The sequence below is a fragment of the Nyctereutes procyonoides genome, unplaced genomic scaffold (assembly GCF_905146905.1).
Source record: "Nyctereutes procyonoides isolate TBG_1078 unplaced genomic scaffold, NYPRO_anot_genome, whole genome shotgun sequence".
Taxonomy (NCBI): domain Eukaryota; kingdom Metazoa; phylum Chordata; class Mammalia; order Carnivora; family Canidae; genus Nyctereutes; species Nyctereutes procyonoides.
Window position 1 is genome coordinate 7,302,376 of NW_026575025.1, and position 19,926 is coordinate 7,322,301.

Consider the following 19,926-nt stretch of genomic DNA (forward strand, 5'->3'; position numbering starts at 1 on the left):
AGAAGCTAACGTGGCTTCCCAGACCACAGGAGGCTCCCATCCACAGGACAGACTGTGGTTCTGCACCTGCCATTCACCCTCATCTCAGGTACCAACAAAGTAGCCAACCGCCTTCACATTCCTGGCCACTCCCTCCTCCTTTGTTAAAAATCCCAACAGGCAACAGATTAGTGTGCAATGAAAACAAAACAGAAGAAAGAATCAAGTGGTTACATAAAACCTCAAATAATTAAAACTTGCAAGTTGAAGTAACTCACATTCCTGAACATCATTTTCTAAGACCATAAAAACTTTACATTTGAGACTTGATTTCTAACATGAAAGTCTCAGGGAAAAGGCCTTTAAATTTCATTAGTAGCTAATAAAAGCCAAATGAAGGGATCCCTGGGTGGCTCAGTGGTTTAGCGCCTGCCTTTGGCCCAGGGCGCGAACCTGGAGACCCGGGATCGAGTCCCACGTTGGGCTCCCAGCATGGAGCCTGCTTCTCCCACCTCCTGTGTCTCTGCCTCTCTCTATCATAAATAAATAAATCTTTAAAAAAAAAAAAAAAGCCAAATGAAGTTCAACTAAAGCCACTACCTGTCGATGCATAGAGTCTTTATTTGCAATCTCATTTTCAAGTTTATCGTTAAGGTCATGCACAGAGGTGGCTTCGCGCTGTGCCGCAAGGTAGCGTTTCTCAAGAGTAGTGATTCTCTCTTCCATATCTTCCTTCTGGGCCATGGCCTACATCAGGTGATTGCAGAGGGAAGAAAGGCAAATTATTAACGTATGACACATTAATATACTCCAGACACAAAAATTGGACTAAATCCTAATTTTCACATCAAATATAAAATTAGTGTCCTCAAAATTGAGAGAGGTGCCAACTGTCTCCAATATGAATGAAAATATACTTACCTCAAATATCCTAAGTATTCCCCTACGTGACCAACAAAGACTCACCTGTCTTAATACTATGACTGGCCACTCAGTTTAGCAAGCTTACTCTTTCCTACAAGATGTTACAAAGAAACAAGGAATAAAACATCCCAACACTGCAAGAATGCTAGGAATTAAAGGTGTGGGCAATGAAGGCATAACCTCCGTTGGCCCCTAATACGAGCAGGCTTTCTATAGAACAGGAGGTCACCTCTCGATAGACCTAACAGTGAGACACAACTCTTATCTCCCTGGGAAAAAGCTACATGGAATCTCATCCAATCACCACAAAATTAAAGCAATACTATTAACAAATGGAAACAAAACCCAAAGTTTCATATAATTGGAACCTTCTGAAGCCTAATTCTGTAGCAAAATTATATTACATGGTATCTAACGCTAAAGTGGGCCCAGAACTCTGCTCTGTCCTGCCTGTCCCCTGCCCTAAAGATTCATCTTACATTCCTCCCTGTTTACTAAGGAACTTATGTCAGCAAAGTCTTAATATTAAAAATGATGAGTTTTTAAAAAAAGAATTTCAAAATTCTCTGCATATTAAACTCTGCTACAGAATCTCTGACCCTTGCCAAAAAATGATATAACTAAATAGATTAATTCCTGCAAATGTTTTTATTTTAAACTCTTAGATGAAATTAGCCACGCTATGCTACTCCACAGAAAGTAAACCTATATACATCTACACTCATAGAAAGAGTCTCTTCCCGGGGTGGTGGGGGGGGGGGTGGCAGGCGGGCGGGAGACGTGAGACTGTCTACAAAGGACAGTGTACAGTGAGTGACAGGAGGGGGCGCCAAAGTATCCTGCCCTTGTGTTTGTAAACATGATTAGATTCTCATAAATCACTGCACATGCAGAAACATTTGTCAGAAATGAGTATACGTCTACATGTTTTTACAGCATGACCCTGATGACCCAAGTGTGAGCAAGTTCCACTCTATGTGCCTGACCACTGGTGTTTAACAGCACATAACCCTCCTGGGAGCAGGAGGTCAGAAAACTAGAAGTCAGTTGGTGATGCTCCCTTAGTGGAGCCGACAGGAGAGGCCCACATCACTGTACGTGAACGAGCAGCACAAAAGACAGCGACATTTACCTGCTTACGTGTGCACCAGAACGAAACATGAGCGTGACGAAGAATATACCCTGCAGAGGGGGGCGTGCACACACCAGCGCCTGTGATGGGGCTGCGCAGGGCACCCCCGGGGAGAGAGGATCCTACCACCCATCAGGGAGGCAGCCCATCACAGGCTTGGAGCATGGTTCTGTCTCGTCACTACTTATATAAAAATCTAAAGGTTCAAACTATGTGGGAGAGAAAGGACACAGTGGGCAATGGTCATGCCAAATATGCCACACTCAGCTTGGTGACAGCGCGATGACATCTACTGTCACTCACTTCACGAACATCCCGCTGCAGTTTCGTGTTCACTTCCTCAGACTTGATGAGGTCCTTCCTGGCAGTGTCCAGGTCCTCCTCCAGCTCTGCCACATGACTGGAGAGGGCGACCAGGCGCTCCTTCATCTGGCTCTGCTCCTTTGACTGCTTATCAATGATTTCCTGGAGCTCGATGACTTTGGCAAGGTCTTCCTCATGGCTTAGAGAACCGTCAGAAGATCTCTGGTGGGGGAAAAATCCTTAAATAGCCTTGTTTGGTGAGCTAGGGAACAGAGCACTTCCGGGAAGGAGTCAAGTCCCATGATCTATGCTGGCTGTCGGCTCCCACCACTTTCAGAAGTGTGCAGCCACCACGGCACCTTCCCCACAGCTCTGCCAATGGTTCTGTGAGTACCCCCACATCCATGGGTGGGAGACATCAGGAAAGGGCAGAGGGAAAGCCTAAGGACTTGCCTTTCCATTCGTGCTCGGTGTATTTTCTTGCTCGTGGTTTACGTCAAGCACTCCATCTGTTAGTGTTTTTTTCTGATTATTTTGTTCTTTGAGAATCATTAGCTAAAACCAAAGAATGGAATATGAGGGTGAGGAGATAAAGAGAAATGTCTCTCAGAAAGACGCAACTATAAACTGTAAACACAAGACAGGGAAGTATACACGCCGATGCCGTCCAGCCTGAATACAACTAGGTCAACAGCTAGATCAGTGCTATCAACTGGATGATGGGAACATAAAGGACTGTGCGACCTGGCAGTAAGACCCCAGTGCGTTGGTCACTGGAGTGACCTGAAGGGTGGCTCACTGGTCAGAAAGACCAGTGACGCCTGATGGCTGGCACTGTAGGCTTCATACTCTTTACAAAAACAAGGGATAAAAATCAGAACCCCTAAAATGAAATTCTCTGGTGATTTACAGAGCTTACCTCTTTGTGAGTGGCTCCCAGTTCTTCTTCCAACAAACTACACCTTTCCAGTGCAACTCGGAGCCGCTCCCTCACCTGGAGACACAGGGGTTGAGGGTTTGTTTAGTTGCTTCTTAATGTACAGTCACCCTTGGGTCCCATTAGTGTAAGGTAACATGACAGAATGGCTTCAACGTCTCTCACTGATGTTAATGTCAAGAAAACTGGCTTGTTGGGGCACCTGGGTGGCTCAGTTGGTGAAGCATCTGTCTTTGGCTCAGGTCATGATCCCAGAGTCCTGGGATTGAGCCCTGCTCCAGGCTCCCTGTTCAGTGCGCACTCTGTTTCTCCCTCTCCCTCTGTTCTCCCGCCCCACATACTTGCTCGCTCACTCTCTCAAATAAATAAAATCTTTTTTAAAAAACTTAACAGCTTTAAATTTTAATTCAGAAAAGTCTTCTCCTAAGTAAGTTACATTACCCAATCCTTAAGGCAAATCAATATACAGAATATAATAAATCTTAAGACATTTACACCACTGCTCCTTTTTAACCGTATAGAAGTGTGTCTTCTTGCAGAAAAAATGTTTACAGGAACTCAAGAAGCTAAAAGTGAACCACAGTCACATAAACACATGGTGCATGCCTGCTAACACATCACATGTGCACACTCAGAACTGCTGTGACTGAAGGCACCTTTTCATCCAGGGCTTTGTGGTGCTCAAACAAGGACTTCAGAGCTTTGAGCACCTCCACTTCGCTGGACACACCCGCTGGGGATTGCGCCTGTCGCTTCACCACTGTCATCCGCAGAGACCTCTCGTGCCTGGACACGAGGCACTCCAAATGCTCAAGCAGCAGCTGGCGAGACAGGCCAAGGCAAAACCATGTTCAAAGAGCGCTTAAATTTCATACCTCAATTTGGGGCAAAACGTTTTAATCGCATGATAGACCAGGTTTGAATCCCTTCAACTCAGTGTAACAGAGAGCCACCCTCCTTGAATGAGTTAAAATAGCATTAATTCCCGGCAGGAATCAGACAAGGTGTGAGAACGCTGAGCTCCTTAGTCAGGGTTGACTCCTCCACGGGAAATGTCAACAAGGTGACTAAAAGCAGATGGAGCGGATGGCACCCTGAGTTTAAAAACAGCAACAGTGCTCCTTGGACGACCCCCAGTGTTCCAGCATGAGGAGGCACCTACTCACTTACCCGGGTGTTGTTTCTTTCTGCCTTCAGTTCTGCGATCTCTTCCTCTCTCTCCAGGAGCTGCTCCCTGCAGACGTTCAGCTCCTTAGTCAGTGCTGCAAACTCCTGGGGGGGGGGGTACAATATAAACAGAGGGAGACAGGGGGGTCTTTAGCCTCCATGGTCCTCCCCAGACCACACAGATGGCCCTGCCACCACATTCAACCACCACTCCAGAGCCCCTCACACACAGACCCCCTCCTCATGACCCACCTGAGACCCAGGTGTTTTTCCAAGCAAGGGGCCTGACATCCAAGGGGACAGACACATTTTCAGGGGCCTTGCAAATATGCAACTCAGAATCTCTGCTGAGCAGGGAACACCAGACCAAGAAGGCCCCCGCCCACCCCCAGCCTCCTGCCTAAGCCAGCTCCTGCCTGTGAGGACCGCAGGGCTTAGAGCAGCCCTGGCAAGAAGCTGATAGCACCCAAAAGCTGGTCTGTTAGCCCAAATAACTTGCCCAAAATCAACTATATAAAATGGACTTTTCACAAATGTTGGTAGGCCTCTTGAGGAAAGGGACAGCTGAAGATTTCTTTCTGTAGTCAAAGAACATTCCAGAGGAAGTGACACTGTGATGCCAGGGCCCCCCCACCCTGCTGTGTGGTCGCTCTCCCCGCAATACTGGACACTGCACTGGGACATGACACATGGGCAGGGTCCGAAGAAAGGGACACACATTCTGGTCAGTTTTTCAACAAGCAAAACTCCTCTGAAATAAGTAACATTTTCTGCCAATGAATGTCAGTATCTTAAGAGTTTTCTTCTTAAAGGACAAAGAAGGAGATTAAGATTCACTTAATCTGAAATTCAAAATACAGAAAGTGGTTGACTTAAGCAATTCTAAAAATCAATTTACAAACAAGTGGCTACTTAAAGTTCATTCATAAATTAACCCTATACAACTCAAAAGGAACTTGGCCACAGAATGTACAGCATTCCTGCAACTGGACTTCACAGGCTGGCCCACAGAAGCCTATTGAGCCATGACGCAGAGCTGAAACAGAGCTGACACATGAACAATACAGGCTTGAATTGTGCAGGTCCAGTTCTATCTGGATTTTTTCAATAAATACACTAGAAAATTTCCTGGAGATTTGCAACATTTTGAAAAAACTGGCAGATGAATGGAGTAGTCTAGGAATGTCAAAAAAAAGTAAGAAAAAAGGCATGTCATGAATGCACAAAATATATATAGGTACTAGCCTATTTTATCATTTGCTGCCATTTGTATGTTTTATTTGTATGTATTTCATTTGGATGTTTTAACATACAAATCTAATATAAAAAGTTAAAATTTATCAAAATATATACATGCAAACACAGACCCATACATGGTGCCATTTGCAGCCAATAGAAACGTAAACAAATGTGAAGATGCAGTATTAAATTATACTGCATAAAATTACCTGTGCTACATGCTGTACTACTGTGACAATTTTGTGCCACCTCCTTTTGCTATTGCGGTGTACTCAAATGTGGCAAGAATCCACTAAAAACGCTGTGGTGCTAATCATTTCCCGTAAGCAGTTCCTATCTCCAGTAAACCATGTATCACAGTAAAAAGTGATTTCTTGCAGTTCTTACATATTTTTTGTTGTGTTTACTGCAACACTGTAAACCCTGAATAACACCTTGGGACCCTTACGAAGTGCCACTCACTAGGCTGCTGGGAGCATTCCCAAGAAGCAGAAAAAAGTCAAGGCATTCCAAGAACAAGGTGAACTGTTTGTCATGGACCGTAGAGTGAGGTCTGCAGCTGCACCTGCCCACGATCTCAAGACAAATGAATCCAGGTGAGGACCATGATACAAAAAGAAAGGAAATTGATGAAGTTGTCATTGCAGCTATACTGGCAGACACAAAAACCTTGCACTTCTTGTGAATTACCTTTCATCTCGTGTTGAAGATGCAGCCTTTATGTGGATGCAGGATGGCTATAGAAAGGTATACCTACTGACTCCAGTATGAATATTAAAAAAAAGGGAAGTCATTACATGACATCTTAAAGCCAAAGGAGAGTGACAGATCTAAAGCTGGAGAATTTCAATGCCAGCGAAAGATGGTTTGGTAATTTTAGAAAGAAGTTTGGCTTTAAAACATGTTGAGGTAACAGGAGAAGCAGCTTCTGTCACCAAGAGGAAGCAGATGATCCCCTAGACACCACTGAGAGAATCACCAGGATGCTGGAACCAACATAACACTGCACCAAATATACTTCAACCGAGAAGAGAAAAGAGTATCACTGAGGACAGGACATCTGCCTGCACAGGTTTTTCAAGCATATTTTTTTGGGGGGAAAGCCACAAAGGACATTTATTCGTGAGGAAGAAAAGTGAGTGCCAAGACCTAAGGCAGGAAGGGGTGAACTAGCTAGTAGTTGTGTGGGGGCAGTTGGGTTTATGATCAGGACAGCCGTATCTATGAAGCTAAGCCCCAGGGCTTGATGGGAAGAGACAAGCACCAGCAGTCTGTCCTTTGGATGTATAACAAGAAGGCCTGAATGAGCAGAACCTTTTTTCTGGATTAGTTCCATTGACACTTTATCCCTCAATTCAGGAAGTACCCTGACAATAAAGGACTGCCTTTTAATGTTCTTCTGATATTGGATGATATGCTGGCCACCCAGAACCCCGTGAGCTCGATACTGAACGTGTCAAAGTGGTCCATGTGCCCTGGAGCACAATGTCTCTAATGGAGGCTGTGGATCAGGGGACATGAGGACCTGCAAGGCTCATGACACATGATACTTCATGAAAAAGGATGGTCAGTGCTATGAAAGCAAACCACAACAGAGAGAACACCTGGGAAATCTGGAAGGGTCACATCATTGAAGATGCCGCTGATGTGATAGAAAATGCTGTGAAAGCCATCACACCCAGAACAATAAATTCCTGGAGAAAATTGTCCAAATGTTGTGCATGATCTCACGGGACTTACAACACAGCCAATGAAGGAAATCATGAAAGAGATGGTGGATATGGCAAAAAAAAAAAAAAAAAAAAAAAAAAAAAAAAACCCTGGGGATGAAGGGTTTTGAGAGGTGTATCTTGGAGAAATTCAAGGGCTCACAGACACCCCAGAAGAGTTAGCAGAGGAAGATGTGATGGAGACACACACACACAGAGAGAGAGAGAGAGAGAGAGAGAGAGACAGAGACACAGGCAGAGGGAGAAGCAGGCTCCATGCAGGGAGCCTGATGTGGAACTTGATCTCGGGTCTCCAGGATCAGGCCCTGGGCTGAAGGCGATGCTAAACCACTGAGCCACCTGGGCTGCCCTAAATAAAATCGTTAACAACAACAAAAAGAATTTGTCAGTGTATAGGCTAGGCTATGATGAAGCAACTGTACTGAAGACACTAGGCCACCCTAAAGCAACTGCACTGGGGCCTCCTCAGTGTGAACGTATGATCATTACACCTGTAAGTAAATATGAACCTTTCATACCACCTTCTCATTTCTGGGGTCTGGTGTTAGTAATACTATAACATCTGCAGTGCTTCATGTCACAAAAGATATTGCTGATGCAGGCACTGACAAGTCATCTCGTAAACGGACAACACACTTTGGTGTCAATGCAGCTCAGTGCTATCAATTTATTTTCCTTACAGTCTTCTTCAGGTTTTCCTCTAATGTACTTCACTCTTCGAATACAGTACACAATACATATGACATAGAATGTAAGTGTTAAATGACTGTTCATGTTACCAGTAAGTTACTCAGATTTTCGATTGTGGGCAGGTGGGCATCCCTCACCGGAGCTGTTCAAGGGTAACCCGTACTCATCCACAGCAAATGAAAAGAACCAGGCAGTACTGTTATAATCAAAACAGATGAGTAAAACTGAAATATTTTCTCTTGGATGAGGTTATTTTAGGGCGACAAATGGAAGGCGGTGGGGAGGTGGGTAATTTAGAGAGACTGTGGGCGTTTTCATGGGTATCATAAGCTAATGGCCATTTTATCTAATTTCCCTTCTAAACTTGTTTCTTCTTCAAGAACCCACATCTGTGGGTGATCAGCTTCCAGCCTCACAGCATGAGAAACCTTACAGACCTACTCCCCTGGAAACCTGGGAAGAATTATACATAAAAACAACTATTCAAAGTCTCCAAAACCATTCAATGGCACAAAACAAATGAAGAAACATCTATTCCCAAAAAAATCTACAAAGATTCAGTAAGAAAGATGAGTCTGCAATATGTAAACCCAAATTGAGCTCCCAACAACTTCCTCCCAGCTCAGGAAGGTGGAGATTCCCCTCCAGAGGCTGTAGCCAAGAGCATGAGGCTCCCTCACATGCCCCACGAACAAGACAATGATATCCCCTCACCTGCCCTCCAGGAACAAGAACATGAGGCTCCCTCACACACACATACCACCACAGGAAGAAGAGCATGGGACTCACTCTCTCTCTCTCACACACACACACACACACACACACACACCCAGGAACAAGATCACAGGGCTCCCATGTCATCCGGCCCCCAAGTTCAAGGGCTTTCAGGGGACCTCAGCATTTCTCATTGTGCCCTAGCTGCCTGTCTGGTACAAAGGCCACATGCTGGGCTCCCTGGTTCTGCTCAGCCCCACTCAGGAAATAGAGGTTGGAACCCTGGCTGGAAGGGGCAGCCTGAGAAGCCTGGGTCCTGTTCATTTTTGCCCCTGATCTCAGAGATGGTGGTTTCAAGGCTGGAAAGGACCCTGGGCTACTGCCCACCCTTCACCAGGTGTCACTCAGACAAGCCTGCAGCTGTCCCTAGGCCTGGTTTAGAGATTTGGGGGAGGGAGGAAGCAAAAGAGATGGCTCCTAATCTCTTCCCAAAGGAAACGGACTTCACAGCCCAAGCTTAAACGCAGGTGCTCTGGAGAGCAGAGGTACTCCTGAAAGGCAAGTGGGCAAAGAGCCAGCTTAGAGGGCAGGCTGGCACATGTGTAGGAAAGAAGAGGAGGTGAAGGCTGCAGAAGAAGCCCTCTCAGGATCAGGACACACACCAAACACTAACTTCAGGTACAATTCCTAGGAAGGAGCCAGAATTTGACTGGTTTAGTTTGTAGGGACATTTATACCCCAGATCACTGTTGAGAACAACGAAGCAATTGGCTGGCAACGAGGGAGCATCTCATAGCTGAGTGTGGTCTGGGAATGAGCAGGACAGCCCTATGGGGCCACTGTCACTGAGGGAGACCAAGTGAGGGAGCAAGGGGGCCTTCACTGAAATCATCCAACTATTCAATTAACTGGTTACAATGTGAAATTTATTTTATTTTTTTTTTAAAAAAGACTTTATTTATTCATGAGAGACACAGAGAGATGAAATTTATTTTAGATATATTTCACCACGATTCCCTGACACTTCCATGTCTTCCGGCCCCCAAGTCCCCCCCCCCCACACACACACACACAGCTCTCTGCAGACAAGGCTGCTCCTGCTACAGAACACAGACAACTCCGGTGTATTGCCAAGGCAGAGCTGCAAACACAAAGAAATTATAGGAAAACAAAATAAGAATAATCCAAATGTGTCCTCAAACCTGACAAAGGTCAAGTCTGGTGCTGGGACATCTCAGAAACCCAGCAGGAAACGCTGGGAAGAGGGCCTGTGGCAGGGAAGCCGTGGGGCAGGGAGCCCCATTCTCCCAGCAGGGTCCTGCTCTTTCTTGAACTGCAGAGACCCCTTTCCTATGTGCCCAAGTAATGGGACCAAATACTCTGGTTTTCATCTCCTCTGGTAAATAACTAGCAAGCTGACTATCAGGTCACTCAATGCCTAACATTGAGAGATTTGCATCTAATCATTGAGATCTTGTATCAGAAAATACTGTTTGTGATGCAGGTGAAAGAGAACCTGACCCAAACTAGCCAAGGTGAGATCCACAAACACTCATATGGCGGGCAAATCCCAGGGGGCTGGCTGCTGGCTTGCTGGTCCAGAGCCACAGATTTTTATTTGATCACTTCACCCCCGGTGCAGCAATCTGGGTCAATTTCCTAGTTCGGTCTCTGAATTTTATCATGCTAGCTGATACCTTCCTCAATTACTGGATTCTAGATTATTTTCTGTTGTGGCCTCCTTCCCTTGTTTCACTTCTGTTTTATAATTTCTTGTTTCTCTTCAGGGATGCTAATTTCTCTTTTTAAGCATTTAAACAGACTTGCTTTGACAGTTTTGCCAGACTGCAGATGGACCAAATGCATACTTGGGGAAGGTGCTGACCCTGGGAGCTGTAGAACCTGGGTTCCAGCTCAGTCTGGGGAGGATCTCTTGCTGGCACTTCCCTCCCTGCCTAGTGTCCAACAACTGCCCCTCCAAGCCTTCCAGGGTCTCAGGCCAGAACTAGGTTTTTACATGGTGACTGAGGGTTCCTGCTGCCTGTTCTTTATGGATGGTGCGGATCCAGGGTGAGTCACTGGGGGACAGTATAGCCCAGCCCAGGCATGGCTCCCCATCCTCCTGAGGCCCACAACTTCCTATAAAGCCCCAGTGTGCCAGGGACAGTGACCTTATGTAGGGAAGCTTCATCTAAATCCAGCTCCAAACAGTGAGTCTGATTTTAGTTCTAATTCCTCTGGACACGTTAGTCCCTGTTACCCCACCTTGCAGGAGCCAAGTTTCCTACTGCTCCAGCAGGCTTGGTGCTCGGAGCATGGCAGGCCAGGGAACCTAGCCAACTCACACTTACCACACTGGGTTTCTATTCTGTTTCTATACTGAAGGGTATTTTTCTCTTGTGGGGGCCTGGCTATTTTGGTTTATTTGTTTCTCTACTTAAATTTTACCTCTGGACTGCTGTTTGGAGACGAGCTATGTCAAAGCGTGAGTTTATGCTGCCATCCTGACTGAAAGTCTCAGTTCACTCCAGAGACAGTTGCACACCCACTCCAGCTGAACATCAGACAGGCGAGCCTGGCCCCTCCTCAGATCAGGGAGCTGCCACAGGACACACAAATCAGCTAGCAGAAACCCCAGTGTGGTCAGTGCTCCAAGGGAGAAAGACTCAGGCTACCATGGGGCCAGGGCGGAGATCATCTATAATGGGAGGCAGACATGCTGCTCCTAAGGTCTGAGGAAGGAGAGGGTGCTGCAGCTGAATTCAGAAGAGGAAACAGTGATCTGGTAGGTGCACAAAAGCATGAAGGCACCTGGTAGAGGAGAAGGGCATTGGTGGGCTGTGGCCTGGGCAGTGTGCAGGAAGGGGTGAGGGTAGCTGGGCGTGGCCAGAGGCCGGACTGAAGGCCCCGGCACATTACAGTGAGGAGTCTGGATTTTATCCCCAAGGCTCAAGGAGTCATCCATCTATGGACCTGGAGGTGCCTGACACAAAGGGCATGCTCAGAAGGGTTTGCTGAGTCAACAGAAGCCCCTGGGAGCAGTGCTTACAGCGGAGCTGGAGGAACAGGTGAGAAGCCAGCTCAGAACCCACAGCTGGAGAACTGTCATGACCCAGGAGACACGAGGGTCTGAATCAAGATCTGTGTTAGAGAGCCTGAGACCAAGAGAGAGTGCTCAGAATGGAACACATGTAACCAACATACCACTTGCTGTGCCTTTCATCACTTTTAAAGGATCCCCTGTATGGGAGAGGGGGGCAGGAGTCAGGAGACCAGTCAGGAGCTGCCATGATGCAGGCAGGCTGGGCCGTAGGAGGTGGGCAGGTTCCCGACAGGTTTTACAGTAGCGCCAGCTAACAGATCTGAGAGAGCAAGGCCCAGGACGACTCCAAGAGTTCAGTCAGGAGTGACTGAAGGACAGAGTCAGCATTTTCAGAGAAAGGAGGGACTCTGGGCAGAGCATGTCTGGAAGGGAATTCTAACAGTTCAGTCTGGGATGTGCTCTGTGTGGGATATTATAAGATAGTCAGAGGCAGTAATCAAGTGGGGAGAACGGCTCCCAGCCCAGACTTCTTGGAAATGTCGGCAGAGGCAGAAGAGCAATCTCATTTCAAGAAAATCACAAGGCACTGAGTGCTGCAGATAAGAAGAGGTGAGGTTCAAGCGTGTGCCTATTCGACAACGAACAGTTGGGGAATGAACAAAGTGGGAGTGGTCAGCAAGCAGGAGGAAAGTAGGAAGGGACCATCTCGGGAGTCAAATGCTCCCAGAAGGACAGTCACCCGGGTCAGCTGATGCTGGCAGACAAGTCAGCTGACTGATCACTGAGAGGGGGGCCATGGGCATAGCAGTTCTGGAGCAGCAGTGATGCTGGAGGCCTGGCTGCCCAGCAGAGCATGGGAGGAGGAGCAACAAGCCGTGCGCAAGGAGAAGAGAAAGAGGAACATCCAGGATGGAGAAACACCCTCTATGCTGAGCCAGATGCCTGCACACTGGTGGGGAGAACCCAGGGCAGAGGGGACTGACCGACTGACCACTTGGAGCAGCTGAGAGCAGAGCCCTGGGGCGGCACAGCGGACGGCCTGTGCTGAGGGCACACAGCTCATCCACTGGGAGAGGAAAGGCTATCCAGAGTGGGGCACAGACCCAGACCAATCGGGAGACGTGTGGCGGGTATTTATGGGAGTCCTCCTCTGATTTCTCCCAGCCTCACCGGAAGTGAAATGCAAACAGCTCTGCATGGAGCCTAAAGATGGGTGAGGAGTACTGGGGAGGAGGAGAGCTGCCCTGTGGGAGAGGGGCCCAGGCCACTAGCCATGGATGTGCATGGGGAAGGCACAGCATGGACGGAGCAGCATTCTGCCCACCGAGGACAATGAAATAAATGCAGTGAGGGGGTGACCAGGCTGTGGTGAAAATGGGCTGTGGGATTTCAGGTGGTGGAGGAAGAAAGGGGAGCCATGAGAAGAGCAAAGGGCCACAACATAGACACCCTGGTAGGGTCCCGGACTGTAGGTCCAGGAGGGTTGGGTATTAGTGTTTTATTTTTAAAAGTCTTACTTTCTATTATAAACAAATCTCATTGGCTTTTAAAGAAAAACTATTCAAAACATAACAAGTGGACAACAGGAACTTGGAAGGAATAAGATGATGCTCCAAAATTCCAGTAAGCTCCAGCTGCAAGGAGCTGGCCACTGCAAAGTCTCCCAGGTCACTCCTGTGTCCTCCCCTAACTAGGAGGAGCTTGGTCAGTCCCACACCCCCAAGCTGGGAGGAGTCGATCACTCTCATGTCTCCCAGTTAGGAGGATCCCATTACCGCACAGCCTTCTGGATCATGGCAAGGGGTTCCTGGCAATGGATGGATCACTGCCTTGCCCCATCTACACTCAGCTACAAGCCCTTCACTCCACCCCTCATCGGCTCACTTTTCTTGTAACTCTTCCATCATCAAAGCAAGTCTGAGTCTAAAGTCCCTTACGTTTTTCATAAAGCCCAAGCTATCTTTGTTCATCTATGAAGAGAATATATTTACTTCCCATCATTTTGGTTAAATAGAAGTATTTCTTCAATAAATTCAACAGCCCAAACCATTCTGATACACTGCTTTGGCTATGATAGGAAATGAATTTCTAAAACTTGACAATCACGCTTATTCCTTAAAGAAAAACTGTTCTCTTTGGACAAAAGAATTCAAGTGAAAAAGAAAAAAACAAATTTAAACTTATGAGTTCAGATAAACATTCGACAGGAAATTCCAAAGTTTAAGATTCCAAGGCATGTTCACATGTGCACTGTGTTTGTATTCTTGCTGCAGAGAAAACTGAATGCAGTGGAACCAGCCCCAAATACGTGCAATGAGGGACCAACCAGGTCAGCACTGAAGAGCCAGCACAACTATACTTTCTCTTCTTTAGAAAAAAAATGTTTAAGAAACATGGTAAGCCAAACATACTACTAGTGACATTCTATTTACTGTAATCAAAGTTTGAAGTACTTTTTGAAACTGAATAGATACAACAATCACTGGAATATTCTCATTTTAATAAAACATAAGTCTGAACAGAGCAGATTTGTGTTTCTGTCTGATATTCCTAGGACTTAGAACAAGAAAAGCAATACTTAACCATTAAAATCAGTTTTAAGAACTCAGTTTCACATAGTGCTTGAAATGGTTGATAATTATCATTTCTGGACAAGAGGCTCAGATCTGGGTAACAGGTTCAGACCATACAAACCAGGCACTATTGATTAAAATCCACACTCGGGCCAATTTTAAATTAAGTCCCATGGCTCTGATGCGACACTCAGCTCCCAAAGTGACGAACACAATTGTCCCAGTGGTTCTAGCAGGAGGACTCTGGGTGGAAAGCAGGCGTGGTGCCTTGCCCCACCCCACAAGGTTCTGACCCCTCCCTTCTCCTGCCCTGGTCCCCTGATCACCCCGGGTTACATTTCCACAGCTTTTGGTTTTGATAATCTCTATCAATGGCTCCATTTCATTTCTTACTGACTTTTTACTATTCTGCTAACCTGTTGAAACAGGAATAAAGCTTCACAGAAGGCAGATAACATATGCCCTCTCCGTGTAGGGACACAGAGTGCCACAGACAGAAACAGACTCTAGCTTTCAGCAAACAGAAAGAACACCTGAAAAACTGACTTGCTGAATGGGCTTGGATTACTTCCTGTCAGTAGAAGCTATGTGTCTCAGCCTGAGGTTTAAAAGCATGCCAAATTTTGAAAAGAAAACTGGAAGTTTATAGGGATCCCTGGGTGGTGCAGCGGTTTGGCGCCTGCCTTTGGCCCAGGGCGCGATCCTGGAGACCCGGGATCGAATCCCACGTCGGGCTCCCGGTGCATGGAGCCTGCTTCTCCCTCTGCCTGTGTCTCTGCCTCTCTCTCTCTGTGTGTGACTATCATAAATAAATAAAAATTAAAAAAAAAGAAAAAAGAAAACTGGAAGTTTATATACCAAAATGAATGAATACATCGTTAAGTTCTGAAGCCCCAGTGTCTTGATTAAAAGTATGCTCAGAAAGGTCATGTATAGGGGCACCCTGTTGGCTCAATTGGTTGAGCATCCAACCCTTGATTTTGGCTCAGGTCATGAACTCAACTCAGGGTCACGAGACGGAGCCCTGAGTCAGGCTCCATGCTCAGTGGGGAGTCTGCTTCTCCTTATTCCTCTGCCCCTTCTCTTGCTCACTCTCTCTCTCTCTAAAATCAATCTTAAAAAAAAAGGGGGGGGGGAAGGTCATGCACAGCTATCTATGGATATGTTAATATAACTCACTCATAGGAGGAGATGGTGGGGACATCCAGAGAAAACAGCACACCTATCCAAAGGGTCTCTGGACTTACTGACAGCCGCTGTGAATGCAGTGGCTCTGGGTTTTCAAACACTGGCTAGTATTTGTAAGCATCAAAGTAAAATTCATAAACAGTTAAGAAATTTCAATATATATAATTTACTTTTCTTGTCACTTTTTTAAAGATTTTATTTATTTATTCATGATAGTCACACAGAGAGAGACAGAGAGGCAGAGACACAGGCAGAGGGAGAAGCAGGCTCCATGCACCGGGAGCCCGACGTGGGATTCGATCCCGGGTCTCCAGGATCACGCCCCCGGCCAAAGGCAGGCGCCAAACTGCTGCGCCACCCAGGGATCCCTCTGTCACTTTCTTTAAGCAACTGACACTGACAAAATGTGTGCTCACACTGAGTATTTAGAAATAAAATAATCAAGATTGTATAATCTGAATCCAAAAATATATGGTGCAGGGCAGTATTTCAAGGTGATCTTCCTTTGCGTAAAAGCAAACACACACCCGTACTCTCTCTGGGTGCGCATGAGACAGAATGCAGGCAGACACCCACCAAACTGCTGATGAAGGATAATCACTGTGGCTGGGAAAGAGGGCTGGAAATGAGCCTCTCAGTTGATACTCCTTTTAAATTCAATTCTAAGTATGCATTTTCTTTGTATTTTAAAAGAATATACCAATCCTCCTTTCCTTGTTCTTCCTAAAGATGTCAAAACTGCAGGACACGAGCATGATGCTCACAGCCCGTTGTGGACACACAGCTTTCCCCTGAAGTCACCAATTCTTTTTCCTGTTCTCTCACCAGTCACTGAGACCCCAGCAATGTCTTCATCTTTGCTGATCCCAGGCCCGTTTCAGGACACCCCCCCAACACACTGCCTGATCGGGGAGCCCCTGGCCTCCTCTCTCCCACTCTCTCCACCTCATCCTGTTCCCGTGCTCTCTGCTCATCCCGTACCTGCTGATGCTCCTACAGCTCCTCTGAGGTCCCCTGCCCTCCCTACACACTGTGCCTGCCTGATCTCAAAAGCTCCATGGCAGATGTCTGTTTATAAACGGCCTCTGGGCCACAATGAGGGTAGCTGGGGGAGCTGGTCACAGGAAGACTGGCCGATTCATAGTTCTGAGGCAGAGGAGTCAACAATGTATAAAGGAGCAGCACAGGACAAGATGTGTTCAGGGAACTATGGATGAGGTAGGACCATACGTTGTGCATGAGGCACAAAGTGATAAGGAGGGTGGAGAGAGAAGTAGGGGAGGAGTTGCAGAGCTGACTCCCAGAATCAGCCTTCCAGACGAAGGAGACATGGTGGCCTAGGCAAAGGAGGAGGCAGCAGAGACATTTCAGAAGATACCGGTGTGAAGTAGAGTTAGCAGTACCCAGCAGTCAGTTAATATGGGGGGAGAGGAAGGCAGTGTGTACCCAGGTATCTGGCTTGGACAACGCTGGATCCTGTGCCTGGGCATTAGGCCAGCATTAGGCCCTGGGCCTGGTCTTGTCTTCCCGAACTAGTCTTTGCTGAATACTGAGACGCCACTGCTACCAATGGCAGCTGGAACTTGTTCTGTCAAAAAACTGTGTGTGATTTTCATTTGGAGAAGAAAAACAAAATATAGGGGTGCTGGGGTGGCTCAGTTGGTTAAGTGTCTGCCTCAGGCTCAGGTCATGATCTCAAGGTCCTAGGATCAAGCCCCAAGTCAGGTTCCCTGCTCAGTGAGGAATCTGTTTCTCCCTCTTCCTCTGCTGTTCCCCCTGCTTGTGCTCTCTCTCTCTCTCTCTCAAATAAAATCTGAAAGAAAGAAAGATTGAGAGAAAGAGAGAGAGAGAGAAAGAGAAAAGCAAAACAAAATACAAAACACCACCGTAGTGGTTTTTTAAATTTGTGGACTGACTGGGTTAAAAACACACGGTATCAAATGTTAACAGCAGCTTTATCCAAAATTCCTGAAACCCGGAGGCAACCGAGATATCCTTCTGCAGGTAGAAGGATGAAGAAGTTGTGGGACATCCAAACGATGGAGTAGTATTCGGTGAAGAGAAATGAGCTGTCGAGCCAGAAAAGACATGGAGGAACCTAAAATGCACCTTACTAAGCGAAAGAAATAATCCTACAGTAAGCCTCCATACTGTAGGATTCCAACTCTATGACATTCTGGAAAGGGCAACACTATGGAGACAGTGAAGAGATCAGGGGTGACCATGGGTCAGGAAGAATGAATGGGAGGAGCCCAGGGATTTTTAGGGCAGTGAAACTATCCTGTATGAACCCGTAATGGTCTACACCCACAGAATGTGCACTACCTAAGAGTGCACCCCAGAGTAAACTATTGACTGTGGGTGATGATAACATGTCCTGTCCGTGTACATTCACAACTGTGACAGGTGGGGCACCCTGCTGGGGATTTGCACAGGGCTGGAAGGGGCATATGGGCAATCTCTGTACCTTCCCCTCAATTTTGCTGTGAACCTAAAGCTGCTCCAAAAAAGTCTGTTTAAGAACTAATAACATGGGCCTGTTTTTCTACCTTTGGCCTAGCAACTAGGGAGGGTGCATGCTGCAGTCACTAATTCCAAACAGCCTTCGAGAAAGGCCTAACTTGAAAATCTTGCTGGAGGCTAGGGTCAGTTCACTGGCTACAGAGGCAATGCCGGGCGGTGAGAACATAAACATATCTGCCAGCTCACCTGGCTTGCCTGCACTTAAATTTGATCATGTTCAATAACCTGTCTGGCTTTTTTCACTCAGCAGTACACTTTCCAGGTTTACCCATGATGCAGTGTGTGTCAGTGCTCCATTCATGTTTATGGCTGTGTGGACAGAGAACATTTGCTCGTCCCTTCGCCTGCTGAAGGACATCTAGGTCCCTTCCACTTTCTAGCTGTCATGGAGAACACTGCTGTGAACCCTCTTGTATGAGGTTTTATGTGGACTTAAGCTTTCTTTCCTCTCGGTTGCACCTAGGAGGAGAGACATCTCCTCACAAGGTAACTGAGTGCATTCTCCATTTCTGTCTTGGACTTCCAGCTGTATAAGTCACTGCTCCTTTCTTCTTTGGAAGGCATGTCTTTTTTTTTTTTAAGATTTTATTTATTTATTCATGAGAGAGACACAGAGAGAGGCAGAGACATAGACAGAGGGGAAGCAGGCTCCCTGTGGGGAGCCCAATGCAGGACTTGATCCCAGGACCCTGGAATCACACCCTGAGCTGAAGGCAGACACTCAACCACTGAGCCACCCAGGTGCCCTGGAAGGCAGGTCTTTTAGGCAAAAGGTGCTATCTCCTCATGGGCAGTAGGTATAAGTCTTGCTTCACATATTTTAATCTTTCTGCTAAAGAGCAAACTGAACTATTTTTGGTTGTTAGCATTTCTATATTTGAACACAAAAAAAATTTCTTATATTAGGACGATTTGAAATATGAATGCACACATGTAGTACTATAAATGTATTTTTCATGTATTTTAGAAACAAGTATATAACATTAGTGAATTATTCATGAGCAAAAACATTACAATTACATTTTAAAAACTGAGCGGGGGGGGGGGGGCGGGAATCAAATCCATGAAATAAAAAAGCTAGCACAGAAATCCTTCATTCAAATAGGAATGAGTGCCTTCCGGAAATTCTAGGTAGGGTTTTTTTTTTTTTTTTTCTTTTTTAACATTACATTATTAGCTTAAAAGAGTTTCAGATAAATTAAAAACACCCAAAGAGCACCTTGGTGGCTCAGTCGGTTAAGCATCTGACTTTAGCTCAGGTCATGATCCCAGAGTCCTGGGATCCGCTCCTGCTCAACAGGGAGTCTGCTTCTCCCTCTGCCCCTCCCCCCACTCGTGCATGCTGGAGCTCACTCTCTCTGAAATAAAATCTTTAAAAAAATTAAAGACACCCGAAAATAATAAAATGAAAACAATATGTAGTACATTAATGTCCACTATATTTATGTTATGTTTCAAACTTCCCAACAAATGAGTATGTGCTTTTTGGCCCTGCTTTTGCTCAATGGAGTATGAAAGAGTTTTCAGTGTCAGATATTTAATTTCATAGATCTATGCACATGCCAAGAAATTAGTTACATAAAGCAACTGTCTTTAAAGTATGAGACCAGAAATGGCCTGTCTGACCTCGACGTCTAAAGCCAAAATTAGGAACAGTATCCAAAAGAGGTATTTTGGTCATAATAAACTTCTGAAAGACCAGTCACAGCAGCAGCACTGGGAGGGGGCTTGGGACAGAGCTTTTTTTACACAGAGTTTTTAAAACTACTGTCTTTGGATCCAAT

General features: G+C 46.2%; 1 protein-coding gene across 1 annotated transcript in view; it reads right to left on the reverse strand.

The window, feature by feature from the left end:
• Positions 1-19,926, reverse strand: part of PPFIA1 (PTPRF interacting protein alpha 1) — an 86,067-nt gene that overhangs the window by 44,665 nt on the left and 21,476 nt on the right. The window contains 6 exon segments of the mRNA XM_055310553.1: positions 580-726; positions 2,339-2,560; positions 2,792-2,893; positions 3,258-3,332; positions 3,932-4,096; positions 4,446-4,547. Of these exon segments, the coding sequence (XP_055166528.1) occupies positions 580-726; positions 2,339-2,560; positions 2,792-2,893; positions 3,258-3,332; positions 3,932-4,096; positions 4,446-4,547 (813 nt within the window).